General features: G+C 43.5%; 1 protein-coding gene and 1 non-coding gene across 3 annotated transcripts in view; both read right to left on the bottom strand.

The window, feature by feature from the left end:
* Ift172 (intraflagellar transport 172) overlaps nt 1-21,161 on the bottom strand; it is a 58,876-nt gene extending 37,715 nt beyond the window's left edge. The window contains exons 1-14 of one of the 2 annotated variants that reach the window (XM_045148799.1): nt 21,024-21,161; nt 12,434-12,577; nt 11,477-11,589; nt 10,334-10,373; nt 9,826-9,891; nt 9,522-9,601; nt 9,295-9,382; nt 7,801-8,015; nt 6,306-6,429; nt 5,838-5,933; nt 4,693-4,854; nt 3,945-3,998; nt 1,038-1,141; nt 612-697 (exon numbers count right to left, since the gene is read on the bottom strand). In XM_045148799.1, coding sequence (XP_045004734.1) covers nt 612-697; nt 1,038-1,141; nt 3,945-3,998; nt 4,693-4,854; nt 5,838-5,933; nt 6,306-6,429; nt 7,801-8,015; nt 9,295-9,382; nt 9,522-9,601; nt 9,826-9,891; nt 10,334-10,373; nt 11,477-11,589; nt 12,434-12,577; nt 21,024-21,062 — 1,411 coding nt within the window. In that variant the 5' untranslated portion in view covers nt 21,063-21,161. The remainder of the gene's footprint in view (nt 1-611; nt 698-1,037; nt 1,142-3,944; nt 3,999-4,692; nt 4,855-5,837; nt 5,934-6,305; nt 6,430-7,800; nt 8,016-9,294; nt 9,383-9,521; nt 9,602-9,825; nt 9,892-10,333; nt 10,374-11,476; nt 11,590-12,433; nt 12,578-21,023) is intronic. The other variant, XM_045148800.1, reaches the window with a different exon arrangement.
* Nucleotides 1,929-2,031, bottom strand: LOC123461216. The gene has a single exon (XR_006637513.1). It is a non-coding gene; the product is annotated as a U6 spliceosomal RNA (small nuclear RNA).
* Nucleotides 21,162-22,372: the final 1,211 nt, after the last annotated feature.

The following is a 22,372-nucleotide window of genomic DNA, read 5'->3' as shown; positions in this document are numbered from 1 at the left end:
GAACCATCTCTCCAGCCCTATTCATTTATGTTATAGATACAGTTTTGCTATGTAACCCTGGTTGGCCTGTAACTTGAGCAATGCCTTCTGAGTGCTGAGGTTATAAAAGTGTGTCCCACCATGCCTGACTTCCATACTTTTCAAAGAATAATGTGCTATTCTCTTTATTCCTGTGCTCGAAATATTTCATGATAAAAAGTTAATAAAAAGCAAGAGTTGTAGATGAAAGCATTTGTAAAATGCAAATGTTATATAACTGGCACTTACTAATAACTATACAAAAAAAAACAGCTCCTTGTACTTCTAAAGAATTTATGATTTGGTAATGTGTAAACAGGAAAACTCATATATTTGTTTATAGTTCTCTACTCTTCACAGGTTGCCAGCCATAGAGAACATAGTAAATATGGAAAGTCCTACAAAAACGTGTCTAAGTGTCTACAGTTAGACATTTAGGTATAGGCACATCCTTATAGACTTAAACATGTCATATAACCATTGTAAAAGTGGGGTTACATATTTACCTAGTACATCTCAGATTCTTGGATTCCTCACCAAGCACAACTTGTGATATCACTGTATGTTTTGGTATTAAATTAAGAGAGTCTTACCTATAGCAATAGTCTTAATATCAACAAGATAAGCCAGTTTCTTATTATCTTCCATTCCTCGCTGGCACCTCTCATTGATACGGACACTGAAACATGAAGGGTGAGGTAAAACAGAAGGGCTTAGCTTCGTGTTTCACTAAAGGTTCTTAAAAACTTATGTGATGAGGTTTTTAGATTCATCTGGGGACACAGAATTTAAAAATCTGAAAGGAATCCTTTTTGATTTCAAGAATTCAGGCCAGGTGTGATGGTGCCTGCTTTTAATCCCAGCACTCAGGAGGCTGAAGTAGGATGATCACCATGAGTTTGAGGCTACCCTGAGACTACATAGTGAATTCCAGGTCAGCTTGGGTTAGTGTGAGACCCTCCCTCAAAAAACAAAAACAAACAAACAAAAAAAGAATTCAGAGACTCTTGTGAAGTTACCTGATGAGATGAGGGTTCATGAATTCAGTGCGTACAGAACCCAAGGTGTCATTACTCCCATATTCCACCAAGGTTAGCTCTCCAGCATTGAAGATCATACATACCTGGGGAACAACAGGAAAGGCAGTGTGAAGACACAGTGGAGGGAGGCACCTGAACAAGGCCATTCCCACCTTTCTTCTTCATCTATTCTCCTACCTAGTTCATCTTCCTTCCTTTTTCTTTTAAGTTTATTTATTTATTTGAGAGAAAGGAGCAGAGAGAAAGAGAGACAAAGAATGGGCACAACAGGGCCTCTAGCTACTGCAAATGAACTCCAGATGCATTTGCCAGCTGGTGCATCTTGCGTATGTGGGTCCTGGGGAAATGAAATTAACCTAGGTCCTTTGGCTTTGCAGGCAACTGCCTTAACCGCTAAGCCATTTCTCCAGCCCTCTTTCTTTCTTTTTTGGTGTTTCTGAAGCTGACTCTCCATCTAATCACTACTGACCAGTTTGGAACTCACTTTGTAGCCAAGTCTGGCCTCAAACTCATGGCAATCTTCCTACCTCAGACTATAAGGTACTAGGATTAAAGATGTGCACCACCATACCTGATTCTTTTTTTTTTTCTTTTCTCTAAGATATATATGGAGAGAGGCAAGCCCAATAGACTAGCCTTTTTTTTTTTTTAATATGGAACACTTCATTAATTTGCATGTGATTCTTTTTTTATTTATTTGAGAGTGACAGACAGAGAGAGAGAGGCAGTTAAAGAGAGAGAATGGGCACACCAGGGTATCCAGCCACTGCAAACGAACTCCAGACACATGTGCCCCTGTGCATCTGGCTAACGAGGGTCCTGGGGAATCGATCCTCGAACCAGGGTCCTTAGGCTTCACAGCCAAGCACTGAACCGCTAAGCCATCTCTCCAGCCTTGCATGTCATTCTTAAGCAGAGGCCATGCTAATCTCTGTATCATTCCAATTTTAGTAATGTGCTACCGAAGCGAGCACTTATTTTTGTTGTTGTTGGGTTTTCGAGGTAGTGTATCATTCTGGTCCAGGCTAACCTGGAATTAATTATGAATTAATTATGTAGCCTCAGGGTTGCCTCGAACTCATGGCAATCATCCTACTTCTGCTTCTCAAGTGCTGGGATTAAAGGTGTGCACCACCATGCCCGGCCCCCTTTTTTTCCTTTAATGTGAGGGGGAGAGAGAGAGAGAGAGAGAGAGAGAGAGAGAGAGAGAGAGAGAATTGGCATGCCAGGCCTCCAGCCATTGTAATTGAGCTCCATATGTGTGTATTACCTTGTGCATATGGGCAACCTTGCATGCTTGTGTCACCTTGTGCATCTGGCTTAGGTAGGATCTGAAGAGTTGAAAATGGGTCCTTGGGGTTTGCAGGCAAGAGCCTTAATCATTAAGCAATCTCTCTAGCCCTTATTTATATAATTTTAAAAATTTATTTATTTATTTATTTTTTAAATTTTTATTATATTATTATATAATATATATTATAATATATAATATAATATAATATAATATAATATAATATATTATTATATTATTATAATCATTTTCCATGATTATAAAAAAATTCCCATGGTAATCCCCCCCCACACTTTCCCCTTTGAAATTCCATTCTCCATCATATTACCTCCCCATCACAATCATTGTACTTACATATATACAATATCAACCTATTAAGTACCCTCCTCCCTTCCTTTCTCTTCCCTTTATGTCTCCTTTTTGACTTACTATTTATATAATTTTTAATTTTATTTTTTTGTTTTTCAAGGTAGGGTCTCACTCTCTCCCAGGGTGACCTGGAATTCACTATGTATTCTCAAGGTGGTCTTGAACTCCTGGCAGTTCCTACTTATACCTCCTGAGTGCTGAGATTAAAGGCATGCACCACTATGCCTGGCTCTTATTTACATTTTTGACAATTTTGTGCATATATATATATATATTTTTTTTTTTTGTTTGTTTGTTTGTTGTTGTTGTTTTGTTTTGTTTTGTTTTTTGAGGTAGGGTCTTACTCTATCCCAGGCTGACCTGGAATTCACTAAGGAGTCTCAGGGTGGCCCTGAACTCACGGCGATCCTCCTACCTCTGCCTCCCAAGTGCTGAGATTAAAGGCGTGTGCCACCACGCCTGGCTTTTTTTTTCTTTTTTAAAAGAATATTTTTAAAATTTTAAAAAATTTTGATTTAGGGCTGGATAAATGACTTAGTGGTTAAGGCATTTGCCTGCAAAGCCAACGGACCCAGGTTTTACTCCCTAGGACCCACATTAGTCAGCTGCACAAGGGGGCACACACACACACACACACACACACACACATCTGGAGTTTGTTTGCAGTGGCTGGAAGCCCTGGCACACCCATTTTCTCTCTCTCTGTTAAATAAATAAAAATATTTTAAAAATATTTTTATTTAGTTATTTGAGGAGAGAGGAAGAAGCAGATATATACATATATATGTATATGTGTGTGTGTATATATACATATATACATATATATATATAGAGAGAGAGAGAGAGAGAAAGAGAGAGGGGGAGGGAGGGAGGGAGGGAGGCAGGGGGAGGGAGGGGGAGAGAGGGGGAGGGGGAGGGAGGGGAATATGAGAGAATGAGAATGAGAATGAATGAATGAGGATGGGCATGCCAGGGCTTCTATCCACTGCAAATGAACTCCAGACACATGTACCTCCTTGTGCATGTGGCTTACCCGGATACTAGGGAATAAGATCTGGGTCTTTAGGCTTCACAGGCAAGTGCCTTAACCATTAAGTCATTTTTCCAACCCATCTTTTCTTTTTTAAAATCTGCAGGCTCCTCATCCCTTACTTCTTGGCCCCCTCTGAATCAGTTGCTGGAAGGAGGCTTATCAAGATACTGACCATAAATCAAGTTCTACTCACATTCTCATTTTCAAAGAAATACTTCTCATTTCCACCAGATCCTTGCCAGGCTATCTGTAAAGGGGAGAGAAGACATAAGAAACAATGTGAATAATCACTTAAGACAAGACTGGAATAATGTGAGGTGGGAGGCAGACAGATCAAGTTCAGGGAGGCTTTGGTATTATAGAAAACACACTATTCTACCCTGCTACACTTTGATTCTTATATTTCTGATAGATGGCATAAAAACAGTCCCAACTATGGAAATTCATACTCTAGGATTATAATCTTCCCATTCTTTTTTTTTTTTTTTTTTTTTGAGGTAGGGTCTCACTCTGGCTCAGGCTGACCTGGAATTCACTATGTAGTCTCAGGGTGGCCTTGAACTCTCGGCGATCCTCCTACCTCTGCCTCCCGAGTGCTGGGATTAAAGGCGTGCGCCACCACACCCGGCATCTTCCCATTCTTAAAAAGCAGGTCCTAACATCAGAAAAGCAGAGCAGTTTCCTGTGGAGATCTCACCCCTCAGTACCCTAGGTCTTTAGAAGTAGCAAGCTAAGACACCACTATACTCCACCCTTCTACTCCCTCCCCCACCCCTTCAGTTTCTCAAGATAGGGTCTTGCTGACCTGGAATTCATTAGGTAGTCTCAGGGTGCCCTATGGCCTTGAATTCTCATGATCCTCCTACCTCTGCCTCCTGAGTGCGGGGATTAAAGTCATCCACCACCACGCCCAGCCTCATCCTTCCACTCTTGATTCCTACCTCGCTAAGGCGATTAGTATTCAGGTCTCCTAGTAGCAGTGTGTCTGATGTGTGAGCCACCAAGTAGCGTTCCTTTCCCAGGATCTTCACTTCTTCCACCTCATAGCCACAGTGTGACTTGAGCACCACTCGGGTCCCTGATGATAGGTTCTTCACAATCACCTTGGTAAAGGACAAGTCTGAGCCCTTCAGGCTTCCCCAGCATAGGAGAGTGAATGTACCATGCCTTTCACCCACTACCACAGTGCTAAACACAACTAATGCCTTGTTTCCTCACCTGGCCTAGGGGACTGTTGAAAATGATAAGACCATTCATTTATACAGTGCTTCACTACTGAGAACATTCTTTTGTATGTTATCTCTATTGCCACTCATAGAAATACAGAAATATAAAAGTTTCACTGGATAAAACCAGTCCTTACCATGTTCCCATAGCTCTTGGTACAAAGCTCTGCACACATTAGACAGAGTACTATATAAGTATTATTATTTTGTTTTCTCAAGACAGGTCTCATTATGTAGTCTAGACTGGCCTTCAACTGGCTATCCTCCTGCCTCAGCTTCCCCCTCTACCCCAGTGCTGGGGATCTCACCCAGGGCCTCCCATAAGCTATGTAAACACTCTACCATTGAACTAGTTTATGCCCTTTGTTATAATGATCTCTTTGATTAAGGCACAATGTCTTATAGAAAATTACCCTTGTATTCTCATTTACTAACAGTGCTAGCAATAATAGAGAAAGAATAAATGATTGTGGAGAGAATAAAGAATGAAGGAACACAAATGCATAAAAAAAAAAAAAACAAGAAAAGGAAGGACATATGTAGCGAAAGAAGTAGACTCCTAAGACAATGGAGTCTTAAAACAATATAGTTTACTCCTCTACTCATCAATTGTTCCAGAGAACAGCGAAGAGGCAGGAAAGCTCTGAATCAGGAAGATCAAAAGTAACAATCTCTACACCTCCTGAATCTGGTGCTAGAAGACTCTATGGCAGGAAAGTTGCCTTGACACATTCTGTTCCCCAGACAGATGTGAGGGATGAGGGTTAACTTTGAAACTGCAGCTGTGGCCAGCAGGCAGGGGAATGTTACAAGGATGGATGAGCCATGCCAGATCTCAGTGCAGTAGGCCATCAGCTCACCTGGCTAGGTCCCACATATGTCAGCTCAAACTTGTTCTTGTAAATGCTCCTTCGCAGGCAGCAGTCAAACTGTTCCACTCCTCCACAGAGTGTGCCCTAGAAGGGAAAAGGAAGCATAAAGGCAACACATACAGTGCACTCAAAGCCTCAAACCCTTGGTGTTTGAATCTAGGGAAGAGTGACCAGTAAAAAAGCTGGCAAGTTTTGGACATAAGGAAAAAGGTGACAATCATAGCACTTATGGGCATCATATATAGATTGGATCATGGGGAAGAAATCAGCCCTCTCTGTACAATTATCCCTTGAGGCCTCCAAAAAAATATAAATTCACTTTCTTGCCTTTAACACCTTAGTCTTAGGTTGGTGTCTGATGGGAAGAGGAGATTCTCTAGTGCCATAGAGAGTGCTTTGGGTTTTACTCTAGTGTGGAGACAGTCACTAAAGCAGCAGGGGGTACTGCTGACATACCGCACAGAGGCGTGAGCCATCCCGCTTCCAGGCCAAGGCAGTGATGGTGTATAAGTTGGCAATCTCCTTGGGCTTGGCTTCTTCCCAGACGCTTTTTCGAGGACTCCAATTGAACACCCGCAGTCTAGAATAAGGTATTTGATCTTTAGAAGCTGGAGCTGAGCAAAGGAGTGAAAGAAGCTAGTAGCTAAAGGAAATTTTTTGTGCTATAAGAGAAGTAACTACAAAAGAACAGACAAGCTAGGCAATTTGGCAGGAGAGGACAAAAAAGTGCAAAGGAAGTTGGGAAAATCAAGACAGACTTAAATAGAGTAAGAATGATAGGAATAGAGAAACAAAAAGATCATGGCAGATGAGAAAAATAAACTGTTAGGGGCTGAAGAGATGGTTTAATGGTTAAGGCACTTGCTGGCAAAACCACAGGACCCAACTTCAATTCCCCAGTACCCTTGTAAAGCTATATGCACAAGGTGGCACATGCATCTAGAGTTCAATTACAGTGGCTAGAGGCCCTGGCATGTCAATTCTGTCTCACTCCCACTCTCACCCTCAGTCTCTCACATAAAAAAAAAATATATAGTTTGTAAAATAAAAGTGCAATAAATTCTTAAAACTAAAAAAAAAAAAAAAAAAAAAAAAAAAAAAGGACTGACAGGGCTGGAGAGATTGCTTAGTGGTTAAGATGCTTCCCTGCAAAGCCCAAGGACCCATGTTCTACTCTGCAGGCCCCACATAACCGATATGCACAAGGTGGCACATGCACCTGCAGTTCCTTTGCAGCAGCTGGAGGCCCTGGCACACCCATTCTCTTTAAGAGAAAAAATATATAGGACTGACAGCCAGGTGGGGTGGCACACACCTTTAAACCCAGCACCCAGGAGGCACAGGTAGGAGGATCACCATGAGTTCGAGGCTACCCTGAGACTACATAGTGAATTCTAGGTCAGCCTGGGTTAGAGCAAGACCCTACCTTGGAAAAACCAAAAAAAAACAAAAAACAAAAACAAAAAAAGGACTGACAAAGATGCTAGGAAAGCATGTTCCTTAGATGTGAGTGTATCTAGACCCTTGCTGTTTATGTCTCATTCCATCATTCCTTCATTCATCACCAAGTAATGATTATATATTATGTGCCAGATGTGAAAATAGGCCACAGAGATAAAAGATGACTAATCTGCTCTCTTTCTAAGGGCTCCCTGGAATAGTCAGATAGATACAAGCAACAGCTAGAATACAGAGTGATAGCCTATGGTCCAAGAAGGACAGTGAAGGCACAGAGAATATGGAGATGAATTCTGTGGTGGAATTTTAGGAAGAGACAGAGACAAGAGAAGAGTACAGTGTAGTTTGGAGCTGCCAGCACACCCATCCATGGATGGCAATCTAAGAATCCCTTTCACAGACCCTTGATCCTGGCCAGGTTCCCACTCTGGGTCAGAGAAGCTTGGCTAAAGCAGGGAAAGAAGGAAGAAAATAAACTGAGCTGAGGACTCACCTGTCATAACTTCCCAGCACAACAGACTGGCCCCCAGGACTTGCTGCAGCTGTGGTAAACTCCCGCTCCTGAGGGTCACGGCTATAATCAAAAGTCTGTAGGACATGGCCTTCCTTTCCATAGGCCACAACCCTCCGATCACAACCAGCAGCCATGATGCTGTTGGTGGCCCAGGCCAAGGCGTAGGGTGGGCATGGATGGTTAACCAACTTGCCCTAAGATAGAAGGTTTCAATTGTACTTTCAGGACGCTACCTAGAAATTCCTCGTTTTTGGCAGCTAAAAAAAATACACACACACACACACACACTATATATATATAGTGTGCATATATATATATACATACCATCTTCCAACATTGTCTACTCCAACACATCCTAATCCTAAATACTTCACAGATCATCTTTGTGTCACATATACACAACATACATAGCTAACTGTTGACCATGTACTCTAGAGAAGTCTCAATAGTGGTGTGCTGGAGATCTCTGATATGCACCTAGTAAAGCCACTCACAGGGAAATGTCATACACATTAAAGACCACTGTTTAGGCCCATAGAGAGCATATAGCATCTTTTTAAGGAGCTGTACATATACAGAGAATGACATTAAAATTTCTGAGCTAGAGAGATGGCTTAGAGGTTAAGGTGCTTACTGGCAAAGCCAAAGGACCCAGGTTTGACTCCCCAGTACTCATGTAAACCAGATGCACTAGGTGGCACATGTGTCTGGAGTCTGTTTGCAATATCTAGAGGCCCTGGTGTGCCCATTCTCTCTCTCTCTCTCTCTCTCTCTGCCTCTTTCTCCTTTTTCTTTTTCCTCAAGTAATCAGTTAACTCTGTTCTATGCATTTGTGTGTGCATAGTGCATATACATAAATGGGAATTTTTTTTCTGAGGTAGGGTCTTGCTCTAGCCCAGGCTGACCTAGAATTCACTATGCAGTCTCAGACTGGCCTTGAACTCAGTGATCCTCCTACTTCTGCCTCCTGAGTGCTATGACTAAAAGTGTGTGTCACCACGATCAGCTGAACTTTTTCTCTTTTTCTCTCTTTTTTTTTTTGGTTTGGTTTTTTTTTTTTTTTTTTTTTTTTTGAGGTAGAGTCTCAGTCTAGACCAGGCTGACCTGGAATTCACTCTGTATTCTCAGGGTGACCTTGAACTCACGGCAATTCTCCTGCCTCTGCCTCCTGAGTGTTGGGATTAAAGGTATGCACCACCATACCTGGCTTGAACTTTTCATTTTCAATCCCTCAAGAGTCTTTATTTTTATTTCCCTTTGTCTCAAAGTTCCTCTCACCTGAATCACCCCTTCCTATGAAGAGTTATATCTGGCTTCTTAAACACAGTCCCCTCTATAGTAGCACCCAAAATGTCTCCCTAAGATCTGACTCCTCCAGTTTCTTTTATTGTCTCATGGTACCTGAGATGTTTATCCTCTAGGAGGGCTCCTGGAATTCCTTCCCCCTTATCCCAGAACAACCTTTATTCATACCTGTGACTCTCCAGAGCCTTCATCGTCAAAAAAATACCTAACAATGGTGCCATCTGCATGACCTGAGAGAATCCCCTTCCCAGAGCAACTACAATAGGGGAAAAAGAAGAAAAGAGAAAAATAAGGGGCACAATTATTTCATCTTTCTAAGAAAGTCCTCTTTCTCTGTCAAACACAGCTTTACTCTGGTATCGCTGAGCACTTCTGATTCACTCTTTATTACTTACTTAGTAGTCAGCGCCACCACATAAGAATCTGTCCCGTAGATGGTAGATGATTTGTTAGTTTTAGTGTTTGCTAGACGAACCTGAAATGGGAAGACAGACTTAAGTCTGGCTAGGCTACTTTCAATTTAACCCAGGACCTAAGGAGAGAAAAAAAACCAAAACCAAAAATGTACAAATGCAAAACTGACCCTCATGCATTCTTTCTCAGTATACACCCAGTTCAAGGGAGAAGAAACCACATTCCTCTCTGCAGACCCATTACCCCTCTCTGCCACCTCTCCTATGCCTCCCTTCCCTCCTTTACCTTGCCTTCAGCCAGTCCAAAGACAATCACATACTCTGCTGGCCACTGCAGACAAGTAACAGCACTCTATGAAAGAAATAGTGAAAAAAAGAACCCTGCCTGTGGGTTAGCTCATTTAGAACAACCTGGATACCCACCATGTGCTACCATTCTTTTCTTTTCTTTCTTTTTTTAGGTAGGGTTTTGCTCTAGCCCAGGCTGACCTGGAATTCACTATGTAGTCTCAGGCTAGCCTTGAACTCAAGACAATCCTCCTACCTCTGCCTCCTGAGTGCTGGGATTAAAGGCGTGTGTCACTCACCCAACCATACTAGTGTTTTATTGGGGAGGAATATAAGAAGGGAACCAACTAGACTCCTGGCAAATGATGAACAGCCAGGCAACACCATCCTGGTAGTAGGTCAAGTCAGATTCAGATGTCAGAAAATGTAATTTTTGGTTACATTTACAAGCAGATCTACTGACTTATATTTGCTCTTGAGCTACCAGGGGCTGGTCTGAACTTTACCGTCTGGATGAACTTGTTGCAGATAACCTTCTTGTCACCCCTGCCAAACAAAAGGAAAGAAAGCATATTTAAAACCATTTATAGGGCTGGAGAGATGGCTTAGCGGTTAAGCGCTTGCCTGTGAAGCCTAAGGACCCCAGTTCGAGGCTCGGTTCCCCAGATCCCACGTTAGCCAGATGCACAAGGGGGCGCCCGCGTCTGGAGTTCGTTTGCAGAGGCTGGAAGCCCTGGCGCGCCCATTCTCTCTCTCTCCCTCTATCTGTCTTTCTCTCTGCGTCTGTCGCTCTCAAATAAATTAAAAAAAAATTATTAAAAAAAAAACCCATTTATACAGCTGGGTGTGGTGGCGCCTTTAATGCCAGCAATTGAGCAGAGGAAGGAGGATTGCTGTAAGCTTGAGGCCAGCCTCAGACTACATGGTGAATTCCAGGTCAGCCTGGGCTAGAGTGAGACCCTACCTCAAAACAAACAAACAAACAACAGCTGGAGGGATGGCTTAGTGTTAAGGCATTTTCCTGCAAAGCCAAAGGAGCCTGGTTCAATTCCCTCAGGACCCACAATAGCCAGATGCACAAGGGGGCGCACACATCTGGAGTTCATTTGCAATGGATGGAGGCCCTGGCATGCCCATTCTCTCTCTCTCTTTCTCTTTTTCTCTCCCTCCCTCTTTCTCTGTCAAATAAATAAGTTAAATAAAAAAAAAAAAAAGCCCACACTTATACAAAAAAAGAAATAAAACCACTTATACAAATGAATTGCCAAAAATGATACAGAGGGAAGGGAGGCAAGACCAGATACTTCTCCAGGCCCAGTAGTGTTTCCCAGCCCTCTGTAATGGCTCTAAGAGGAGGCACAAGCAACAGCCTGAGAAGCTCAGGCACTGTAACAAAGATACAACATCACACTGCATCTCAGGACCTTCTGCTGACCTTGCATCTACTCCTCAGGGAAGGGAATACACAACACGTGACACCGGCAAAGCACAGAAGCAACAGAAACTGTCTCTAGACAATCTCTGCCTCCTGTGCCTGAACCTGGCTCCTCCTCCCTGGTTCTTCCCTAGCAAGGCATTTCTTATGCCTGCTCCTTCTCTTCTGGGCCATCCCATCCCATCCCATCCCATCCCTCAGTCTCTCTCCTCACCAATCTTCTCCAATCTTGTAGACATAGATGATATTGTCAGTCTGTCCTATGGCAATTTTAGTGGAATCAGGAGAAAAAGCCATCCCCTTTACCATATAGCTCTTCCTGCCATACTAGGAATAAAAACAAAAAGGAAAATGAAGTTATGAAATTTGCAGAAAAATGGATGGACCTGGAAAGTATTATACTAAGTGAGGTAACCCAGGCCCAGAAAGCCAAGCGCCACATGTTCTCTCTCATATGTGGATCCTAGCTACAGATGATTGGGCTTCTGCGTGAGAATGAAAATACTTAGTAGCAGAGGCCAGTAAGGTAAAAAGGAGACATAAAGGGTAGAGAAAGGAAGGGAGAGGATACTTAATAGGTTGATATTGTATATATGTAATTACAATGATTGTAATGGGGAGGTAATATGATGGAGAATGGAATTTCAAATGGGAAAGTGTGGGGGTAGGGAGGGAGGGAATTACCATGGGATATATTTTATAATCATGGAAAATGTTAATAAAAATTTTTAAAAAAAAGGAGAAATAATGCATTAAGAGAAACAGAAAAGAAGGAAAGATACGGGGCTGGAGAGATGGCTTAGCGGTTAATGCGCTTGCCTATGAAGCCTAAGGACACCAGTTCAAGGCTCGATTCCCCAGGACCCACGTTAGCCAGATACACAAGGAGGCGCACGCGTCTGGAGTTCTTTTGCATTGGCTGGAAGCCCTGGCACGCCCATTCTCTCTCTCTCTCCCCCTGCCTCTTTCTCTGTCTGTCTGTCACTCTCAAATAAATAAAGAAAAAATGAATAAAAGAAGGAAAGATACGTGAATGCTCTAACAGCCCTAACATATTTAAACAGAGAAAAGAAGGGCTGTGCTGTTTCCCAGGACATGGCTTTGGCTTGAAGGCAGATGATGTTTCTGGGTTTGCAAGGCCCCACACATAGCACACACGGTTGTTCTTAACCTTCATGTCGGCTGGTTTGGTGGAGAATTTGTCTCTCCTCTCCCCATGTTCATCGTATAGCAACACCACTCGATCCACTGTGCAAACCGCAAACTTAGCATTATTCTGGGACCAGGCCATACAGGTCACTTTTGCAGCTCCATCCTGTAGAGGCAAAAGGGTAAAATAAATGCAGGCTCTGGTCTAGAATGCCCAAAGCACTTCCAAATCCATTAGTACTAGTATGGATTTGCTTCACTTTCTTTTCACCAGTTTTTCCCTTAAAACAAAAAAGATGACTGTGGTCCATACTGCTCTTTAAGGCCATCAGATCCTGGACTATACAAATGTGCTTTTAGAAACTCATGATGTAAATGTACTGCATCAACTGTGCCAATGTGTCCCTGCAATAGGCTCCTTGTGCCCTCATCTCCTGGATCTGCTACTGAAAAAAATGCAATTGGTCTGATAACTTTTAGCCATTAGTCATTCATTCAATTAATATGCCTTCAAGCACTTTACAGAGAAAGGCACCTGGCCAGGAGCTGACAGAGAGACAAAGAACAAAATATAGATTTTGCCCTGGGAACAAATGCGATATTATGAAATAAGAAAAACCCCATAAAATATGTACAAAGTGCTGCAGAGATGTCCATGATTTTTTTTTTTTTTTCCCTGAGGTAGGATCTCACTCTAGCCCAGGCCAACCCGGAATTCACTATATAGTCTCAGGGCAGCCTTGAACTCAAGGCAATCCTCCTACCTCTGCCTCCTGTGTGCTGGGATTAAAGACAGCACCACCACACCTAGCTATTTTAATTTATTTATTGAGAGAGAGGCACTGCAAACAAACTCCAGACGCTTCTGTCACCTTGTGCATCTGGCTCATGTGGGTACTGGGTAACTGAACCTGGGTCCTTTGGCTTTGCAGGCAAGTGCCTTAACCATTAAACCTTCTCTCTAGTGCCCCCCCCCCTTTTTTTTGAGGTAGGGTCTCACTCTAGCCTAGGCTGATCTGGCACTCACTCTATAGTCCCAGGCAGGCCTCTAGCTCATGGTGATCCTTCTGCCTCTGCCTTTTAAGTGCTGGGATTAAAAGTGTGTGCCACTGGGCTGGAGAGATGGCTTAGCTGTTAAGCGCTTGCCTGTGAAGCCTAAGGACCACGGTTCGAGGCTCGGTTCCCCAGGTCCCACTTTAGCCAGATGCACAAGGGGGCGCACGCATCTGGAGTTCGTTTGCGGAGGCTGGAAGCCCTGGCATGCCCATTCTCTCTCTCTCTCCCTCTATCTGTCTTTCTCTCTGTGTCTGTCACTCTCAAATAAATTAAAAAAAAAAAAAGTGTGTGCCACTATGCCTAGCCTTTTAAATTTAATTTTTTTATATATGTGAGTATGTGTATGCATCTCCTTGTGTGCATGTGTATATATGTGTATGCACAGGTGCATGTGTGTATGTACACATGCACATGTGTGGAGACCAAAGTACAACTTTGGGTGTCATCTTCAGGACCACCACCATCTTTTTTTTTTTTTTTTTTGAGACAGGATCTCTCATTAGCTTGAGGCTTACCAATTAGTGTTAGACTGGCTGGCAGTGAATCCAGGAATCTTCCTGTTTCTGCCTGCTGGAATCATAGACCCATACCACCATACCCAGCATCTTTTTTTTTTTTTTTTTTTAATTTTCTCTAGCCCAGGTTGACCTGGATTCACTATGTAATCTCAGGGTGGCCTCAAACTCACAGCAATCCACCTACCTCTGCCTCCCAAGTGGTAAGACTAAAGGCATGCGCCACCATGCCTGGCCTCAGCATCTTTTACATGAGTAGTAGGGATGGAACTCAGATCTTCATGCTTGCAAGGCAAGCACTTTAACAACTGAGCTATCTCACCAGTCCAGCACAAGATACTTTTATGCTTAAATGACCCAAATTAATCTTTAAAGAATGGGTACAGTTAAGTGGGAAACTGCCTAAGAAGAATGAATAGCATGAACAAAGGGTAGTTCTGGTTAAGAAATAGTAAAATTAGTTGAAACTACCTTGTAAATAGATTAGAGGTGCAGGATAGCAAGTGTAGATGGGTGGGGGGATCAACCCAGTCTTTGAAACCAGGCTAATAATTTGGACTTATTTGCCAGGAGTAGAAAAGACAGTAAAGATTTTGGATCAAAGAATAAAATAATTAGAGTTGAGACTCAGGATTAACAATGCCACTTTTCCCCTGCTTAAGTATGGGGTCTATAATCCCAGAACTGGGGAGGCAGAAGTAACCACCAACAAGGCTCAGGATATAGCTCAACTAGTGGCTTTCTTGCCTTGCATGCATGAGGTCCTGGGTCTGATCCCTACCACTGCAAAAAAATAAAAAAATAAAATATAAATAAATAAATAAAATGAATTTGGAAGTGCCAGGTATGGTAGCCCAACCATTTAAACTTGTCACTAGTAGGTAGAGGGAGGAGGACCAGAAATTCAAAATCATCTTCAACTACACAGCCAGTCTGAGGCCAGCTAGGGCTACATGAGGCCTTGTCTTAAAACAGAGAGACACACAAACAAACATATGAACAAGCAGAGACAGGGAGGCAAACAAAAAAGTGATTACCACATCTCTCTCTCCTACCTCAAGCCCCCATTCTCCACTAAAGATGTTTCTCCTTGAAATAAAAATTAGCTTCTGCTCCAATGTTTGATCACTTGGACTTCTAGAGCTCTGACCTAAATTACTGTCACTTTCATTCTTAACCCAAGTATTTCCAAAGTCAGTAGGAAAAAGACTCTTTTTACCAAAATCCTTAAATCCGAGCAAGAAATTAGCTACAGCATCACTACTGTCATATTCCAACCATTCCTTGCATTCAATTAGAAGGGTTACAGGCTCCTCATCAACCTTGGCCAATCATCCAGCTTCAAGGCCATGCCCAGTCCTGGGCATCTGGCCCTACCTGCATCATGACATCATTTTAGTTTAAGAGAATGAAGGATTCCATTTCCAATTTTTCCATTAGGGTAGGGGAATTTTTAAATCACAGCATTTGGGATCAGCTTACTGAGAAAGGAGCACAACTTTTTAGAATTCTACCATGGAGCTATAGCCCCAGCCCCCATAATTCTTTTGTTCAAATTTTCTTCTGTTTTCAAATGCCTTATCTTCTGTGAAACATTTCTGAGTTTCATAATCAATCTATTCTCCTTTCTGTACAGTAAGTGCCGCGGTGAACTGTTGTGAGGACTAGATGAGGTCAGAAATAAAATTAAAGCAGCTGATATTTTACAAACACTAACTGTGGAGAAGTCATTTTGGTAAGTACTTGACACCTACGCTCTCCCTTTACCTCATAATTCTGATGCATATGCTTATTATTGTTCCCACTTTACAGATGGGGAAACTGTGGCACTGAAACTTAAAAAATTGTTCAGGTTTACAATCACAGTTTGCAGGTAGCAGAACCACGATTTAAATAAATGTATGTAACAGATTACTGGGGGTGGAATGGTCTAAGTGAAGTCAGAAAACAGACTGAGTAAAGGAAGGGTAGGAGAAGGGTTAATTAAAATTTAAGAGGGTTGGGCTGGAGAGATTGCTTGGTGGTTAAGGTGTTTGCCTGCAAAGCTGAATGACCTATGTTTGATCTCTCTCCAGATTCCACATAAGCCAGAGGCACAAAGGTGATGCAAGCACAAGGTCGCACATGTGCACTAGGTGGTGTAAGCGTCTGGAGTTCAATTGTAGTGGCTAAGGCCCTGATATGCCAATTCTCTCTCTCTCTCTCTCTTTATAAAAAAAAAAAGATATTAAAAAAGCCAGACATGGTGCCATACACCTTTAATCCCAGCACCTGGGAGGCAGAGGTAGGAGAGTTGCTGTGAGTTCGAGGTCACCCTGAGTGCACCTAACCCTAACCCAGAAGCCATAGATTGTTAGTAGAAAATTTTCAGTGCCAGGAATACCTTCCAGTGAGCTGTTGGTCAGGGAGGTCCCTGATGGCCCCAAAACATTATAGGGCATTGCCAAGGCTCTTGGTTTCCCACCAGGAATAGATGGTAAGACCCTACTGCTGAAGACACCCCATGCTTGGGCTGCAAGGTCACTGAGACATCAAGCTGGAGCTGAGCTGAAAGCCTTCTCCCTGTGGACCAGCTCACAGGTGGAAAAAGCTACATTGCCTGCAGCCCTATGGGAGAAAGAAGTCATCAGTAGAGATAACAGTGAACACTGCAAGCATTAAGTTTGGCCTGGCTGCCAGTAGGTGCTATAGTGGCATGTCTGTTATGGGAGAAACCAACCCCTCACTAATTGGACTGGAGGCCCACTCCATGGGAGGGAATACATGCCTAGTACTGAAAACCTAGTCAAAAGCCTATGATGAGGGCTAGAGAGATGGCTTAGCGATTAAGGTGCTTGTCTGTGAAACCTAAGGACCCAGATTCAATTCTCCAGGTCCCATGTTAGCAAGATGCATTGTGGTGCATGCATCTAGAATTTGTTTACAGTGGCTAGAGGCCCTGGTGCATCCATTGTCTTTCTCTCTCCCTCCTTCCCTCCATACCTCTGACTCTAATAAATAAAAATAAAACAATAGGGCTGGAGAGATGGCTTAGTGGTTAAGTCATTTGCCTGTGAAGCCAAAGGACCCAGGTTCAACTCCCCAGGACCCACATAAACTAGATGCACAAGGGGTACATGCATCTGGAGGTTTTTTGCAGCAGCTAGAGGCCCTGGTGTGCCCATTCTCTGTCTGTCTGTCTCTCTGCTTGCAAATAAGTAAATAAAATATATTAGAAGAATTTTTAAAAAAATAAAATAAAATGATTTTTAAAAGTCTATGACAGGGGAGGTCATGAGCCCTAAGGGTGTAACGCCTGCTGGTGTCTGGCTAAATACATATATTATGCTAACCAAACTACCCAGTAAACACTTTTCTTAATGTCCATACCCATATATTAATGCTACTCTCACTTTTCAGATGGCAGTGACCTTGGGATGACTCAGAAGGCACCATGGTGCTGAGAAGAAGTGACAGAGGAGTGCTCAGCACTGAAATATCTCAATCACACCTTCCATGGCTCAGGGTCCATTGTGGAAGAGGTGGCAGAAAGAATTAAAAGCCAAAGGAAGGGTAGGATTCCTGACAATGTGCTCCTCCAGACACAAAATGGCCTGGATATCCATGACATCACAGTGCCTGACACTACCTACACAAGACTATCATAATAGGAGGTAAAGATGACAAGATCAAAATGAGACTAATTGAGAGGGGGAGGGGATTGATGGAGAGTGGATTTGTGAAGGGGAAAATGGGAGAGGGGAGGTAATTATTATGGTTTATTGTTTATAATTATGGAAGTTGCCAATAAAGCGTTTAAAAATAATAAATAAAAACAAATTCGTATGCTTGACCCATAAATCAATCTGAATATCCAAATGTCTTTTTTTAATTTTAAAAATATTTTTATTTACTTGAAAGAAAGAGGCAGATAGTGAGAGAATGGGTGTACCAGAGCCTCTAGCCACTGCAAATAAACTACAGATGCATGCGTCATCATGTGCCTCTGGCTTATGTGGGTACAGTGAATTGAACCTGGGTTCTCAGATTTTGCAGGCAAGTACCTTAACCACTAAGCCATCTCTCCAGTCCCAATTTTGGTTTTTCAAGGCAGGGTCTCACTCTTTCTAGCCCAGGTTTACCTGGAATTCACTATGTAATCTCAAGGTAGCTTTGTATCACTCATGGAAATTCTCCTATCTTTGCTTCCTATGTGCTAGGATTAAAGGCGTGTGCCACCAAGCCTGGCCCTAATATTTTTTTCTTTTTTTTTTTAATTTTTATTAGCATTTTCCATATGGCCCTAATTTTTTAAACATTTACTTATTTGAGTGACAGAGGGGGAGATATATAGAGAGAATGGGTATACTATGGCCTCCAGCCTCTGCAAATGAACTCCAGATACATACGTCATTTTGTGTATCTGGCTTTATGTGAGTACTGGGGAACTGAACCCAAGTACTTTGGCTTTGCAGGCAAGCACCTTAACCACTAAGCCATCTATCTAGCCCCTTGAATGTCTTTAATATGCTGTTTGGAATATATGTCAAGAACTTAGTTATAATACATATTTTTCTGATGGGGTGTGTGACAGTTTGAATGTATGTCCCCCATAGAGTCAGGTGTTTTATTATTTATTTATTTTTGGTTTTTTGAGGTAGGGTCTCATTCTAGCACAGACTGACCTGGAATTCACTCTATTCTCAGGGTGGCCTTGAATTCATGGTGATCCTACCTCTGTCTCCCAAGTGCTGGGATTAAAGGCATGTGCCACCATACCCGGCAATTCAGGTGTTTTGTTAAAGCTTGTAACTTGGCTCTCCAGCCACTAGATTAAGTCCCACCTATGGTGTCACTGGGAGCGGATCTGAATTCCAGCCCAAAGGTGTAAGATAGAAGTCTGAGCAAGCTCTCTGCTGCTTGCTGCCCATTTGCTTGTTGCTTTTGGTTTTCACAGGCTGTTTGGTTGTTTCTCTCTGCTTGGATGGATGGAAGCAGCTTATTCTGCCACTGATGGAACTTCCCCCTAGTTCTGTAAGCTTGAAAGAAATCCCTTCCTCTCCCAAATTGTGTCTGGTTTGAATGTTCATACCAACAACATGAACCTGACTACAACAGGGTTTTTGAAAAATATTTATTTATTTGGGCTGGAGCTTAGCGGTTAAGGCACTTGCCTTCAGAGCCTAACAACCCAAGTTTGATTCCCCACTATCTATGTAAAGCCAGATGCACAAAGTGGCACATGCATGTGGAGTTCGTTTGCAGTGGCTGGAGACCCTGGTGCACCCCATTCTCTTAGGCTTTGCAGGCAAGTACCTTAACCACTAAGCCATCTTTCCAGCCCTATTTGTTTGCTTTTGAGATAGGGTCTTATGTAGCCCAGGCTGGCTTGGAATTCATTATGTTGCCAAGGATAGCTTTGAATTTATTTATTTATTGATTTTTGTTTTTTTGAGGTAGGGTCTCAATCTAGACCAGGCTGACCTGGAATTCACTATTGAGTCTCAAGGTGGCCTCGAACTCACAGCAATCTTCCTACCTCTGCCTCTGGAGTGCTGGGATTATAGGCGTGCACTACCACGCCTGGCTTGGCTTTGAACTTTTCATACAAAAACAAACAAATAAATAAAAACATTTTATTGTGCTGGAGAAATGGCTCAGTAGTTAAGGTGCTTGCCTGCAAAGCCTAAGGACCCACGTTCAATTCCCCAGAACCCATGTAAAGCCAGATGCACAAGGTGGTGCATGTGTCTGGAGTTCCTTTGCAGTGGCTGGAGGCCCTTGTGTGCCCCCCCTCTTTTTCTCTCTCATAAAATAATAAATGTGTGAGAGAGAGAGAGAGAGAGAGAGAGAGAGAGAGAGGAGAGAGAGAGACTGAGTATGTCAGAGCCACTGCAAATGAATTCCAGACACCTGCACCATTTTGTGCATCTGGCTTTACATGGGTACTGAAGAATCAAACCCAGTCATCAGGCTTTGCAATCCAGTACCTTTAACCACTAAGCCATCTCCTCAGCCCTCTGCTTTTCGTTTTACAATGCTTTTTTTTCTTTTTGAGATAGAGTCTCATGTAGTCCAGCCTTGTCTTAAACTCACGATGTATCTGAGGATAAGCCTGAACTCCTGATCTTCCTGTGCCCTGCTTCTCAAGTGCTGGAATTATAGATGTGTAGCACCAAACACAGCTTACAGTGTTCTTTCGTGCATATTACTTCATTTAACTCTCTCCAAAAGTTTCTATCATTATTGATCTAATTTTTCTTTTTTTAAATTTTTTTGTTTATTTATTTGAGAGTGACAGAGAAAGAGGGGAAGAGAGAGAGAGAGAGAATGGGCGCACCAGGGCCTCTAGCCACTGCAAACGAATTCCAGATGCGTGCGCCCCCTTGTACATCTGGCTAACATGGGTCCTGGGGAATCAAGCCTCGAACTGGGGTCCTTAGGCTTCAGAGGCAAGCGCGTAACCGCTAAGCCATCTCTCCAGCCCTGATCTAATTTTTCAAATGAAGAAGGTAGCACAATGGCTCGGAAACACTGTGTCATAAGCATTAAAGCCAGAGATATCACATCATTTTGTCAAAATAGTAACGGAGTTAGGACGTGAATTCTGTTCTCCTGTCAAGCCTCCCTTCAGTCCCCAATCTTTCAGGGCTGCTCCCCTAGGGCCCATCCTCTTCTGAATCTGAAGCAAAAGACCTTCCCCGTGTGCCTGGGGATTCGGCCTCCCCTCACCTTTAGGACTGCACTTAAATGTGCTCTTTTATTTTGTGCACCTTTACGACCGCTGTCTACGTGCACACTTCTCCCTCTGCAGCGAGCCCTTGAGGGCAGGGGCATAACTCGGGAGGCTTTTATCCCTTAGAGCACTAGCTCGGGGCCTGGTACACAGCTGACGTACGAAATGCAACGAAAGTTACCGTCGTCAGAGGTGCACAAGGCGGCCTACTGAGCGCTCTTGGGCACAGGCCGGGTCAGTCTTCTGCACACAGTAGGTGCTCACCATGGCACACTTGCGTAGGAGTGCACGGTGGCGAGGGAGAGCAGAGGCCCGCAACTCCTCACCTGAGGGCTCAGCAGGGTCCTCAGGTGCTTCAGCTGCATGACGCACGCTGTCCCTCGAAGGCGACCAGCTGGCGACAACCCCCGTCGTTACCGGGACAACCCGCCAAGCGGCCGCGGCGCTCGCCGCTGACGCGTAGGCGCCCAGAGCGCGACGCACGTCACAAGGTCACGTCGTGGACTCGCGGTGAGACCGGCAGGACGTGCGCAAGCGCAGTGAGACCCTGGGCGGGGGGCGGGGCGCAGTCTTCTCCCCGACCAATCCCGAGGCCGCGAGCAAACCCGAGCCTCAGCCCCGTGCAGCTCCCCTGCGCGCTCGCCTGGCACGTCCTCGTCGTCCCGCGGGAACGCGGCTCCTCGCGCTGTCCTCTAGTCCTTCAACTCGGGCGGCGGGGGAGCTGGGTACTCGACAGAATTGAACCCTGGAAAGACCTAGGTAACTTGCACGGGTCCGATCACAAGGCTACTACTTATAGGTAACCGTGCAAACTCAGTTTATGTGTGCCTGGTACTGAGCAAAATGTCGTGCATGCATTCATTATATTTTTTCATCTCCAGGCCACCGTTTATTTTCTTTAGTTTTTTCGAGACAGGGTCACTCCAGCCCAAGCTGACCTTCGACGCACTCCGTAGCTCCAGGCTGAAGGCCAAGTTTTGAAGGGGGAACCTCACTGCTAGTCCAGTTACATAACTGGCGAAAAGACGGGGAGGGGGATGCCATTTGTCGAAGTTAAAACAGCCACAGAAAGGTGGAACTGGGATATATACCAGAGCTAGTAAATTTTAAATCCTCTTTACATTCCTTCCCAAGTCTTAAAGCACATTGTCTCCATGGCCAACTACTATAGCTTGTAACATTCCCGTCCCAAGAAATGATTTCCAGAGCCGGGCGTGGTGGCGCACACCTTTAATCCCAGCACTCGGGAGGCAGAGGTAGGAGGATCGCCGTGAGTTCAAGGCCACCCTGAGACTACAGAGTTAATTCCAGGTCAGCCTGGACCAGAGTGAGACCGTACCTCGAAAAACAAACAAAAACAAAAACAAAAAATCAACAACAACAACAAAAGAAATGATTTCCAGACTGAAATTGTAGTGTGTTAGAGTTAGTGGTTAGGAAGAGGTAAGGTACCCTGCTTGGCCATTGAGTAATGGAGAGTTCAAGACTGTGCTTAAAATCTGGAGGCTTTTATGGGTGAGGACAGACCAGAGCTTAATTCACCTGGTCACTTCAAGCTGCTATATAATATATATATGGTACCCAAGTAAAGAGACATTGCCTTTTTGATCATTGTGTTGGAATCCTTTTCAGAATTTTTGTTCTAATTTCTTGCAACATGCCAGATTGATCAAAA

This window comes from Jaculus jaculus, chromosome 5, assembly GCF_020740685.1.
Source record: "Jaculus jaculus isolate mJacJac1 chromosome 5, mJacJac1.mat.Y.cur, whole genome shotgun sequence".
Lineage (NCBI taxonomy): Eukaryota > Metazoa > Chordata > Mammalia > Rodentia > Dipodidae > Jaculus > Jaculus jaculus.
The sequence above is the reverse complement of the archived record's forward strand: the minus strand, read 5'-3'. Positions and strand labels throughout refer to the sequence as shown.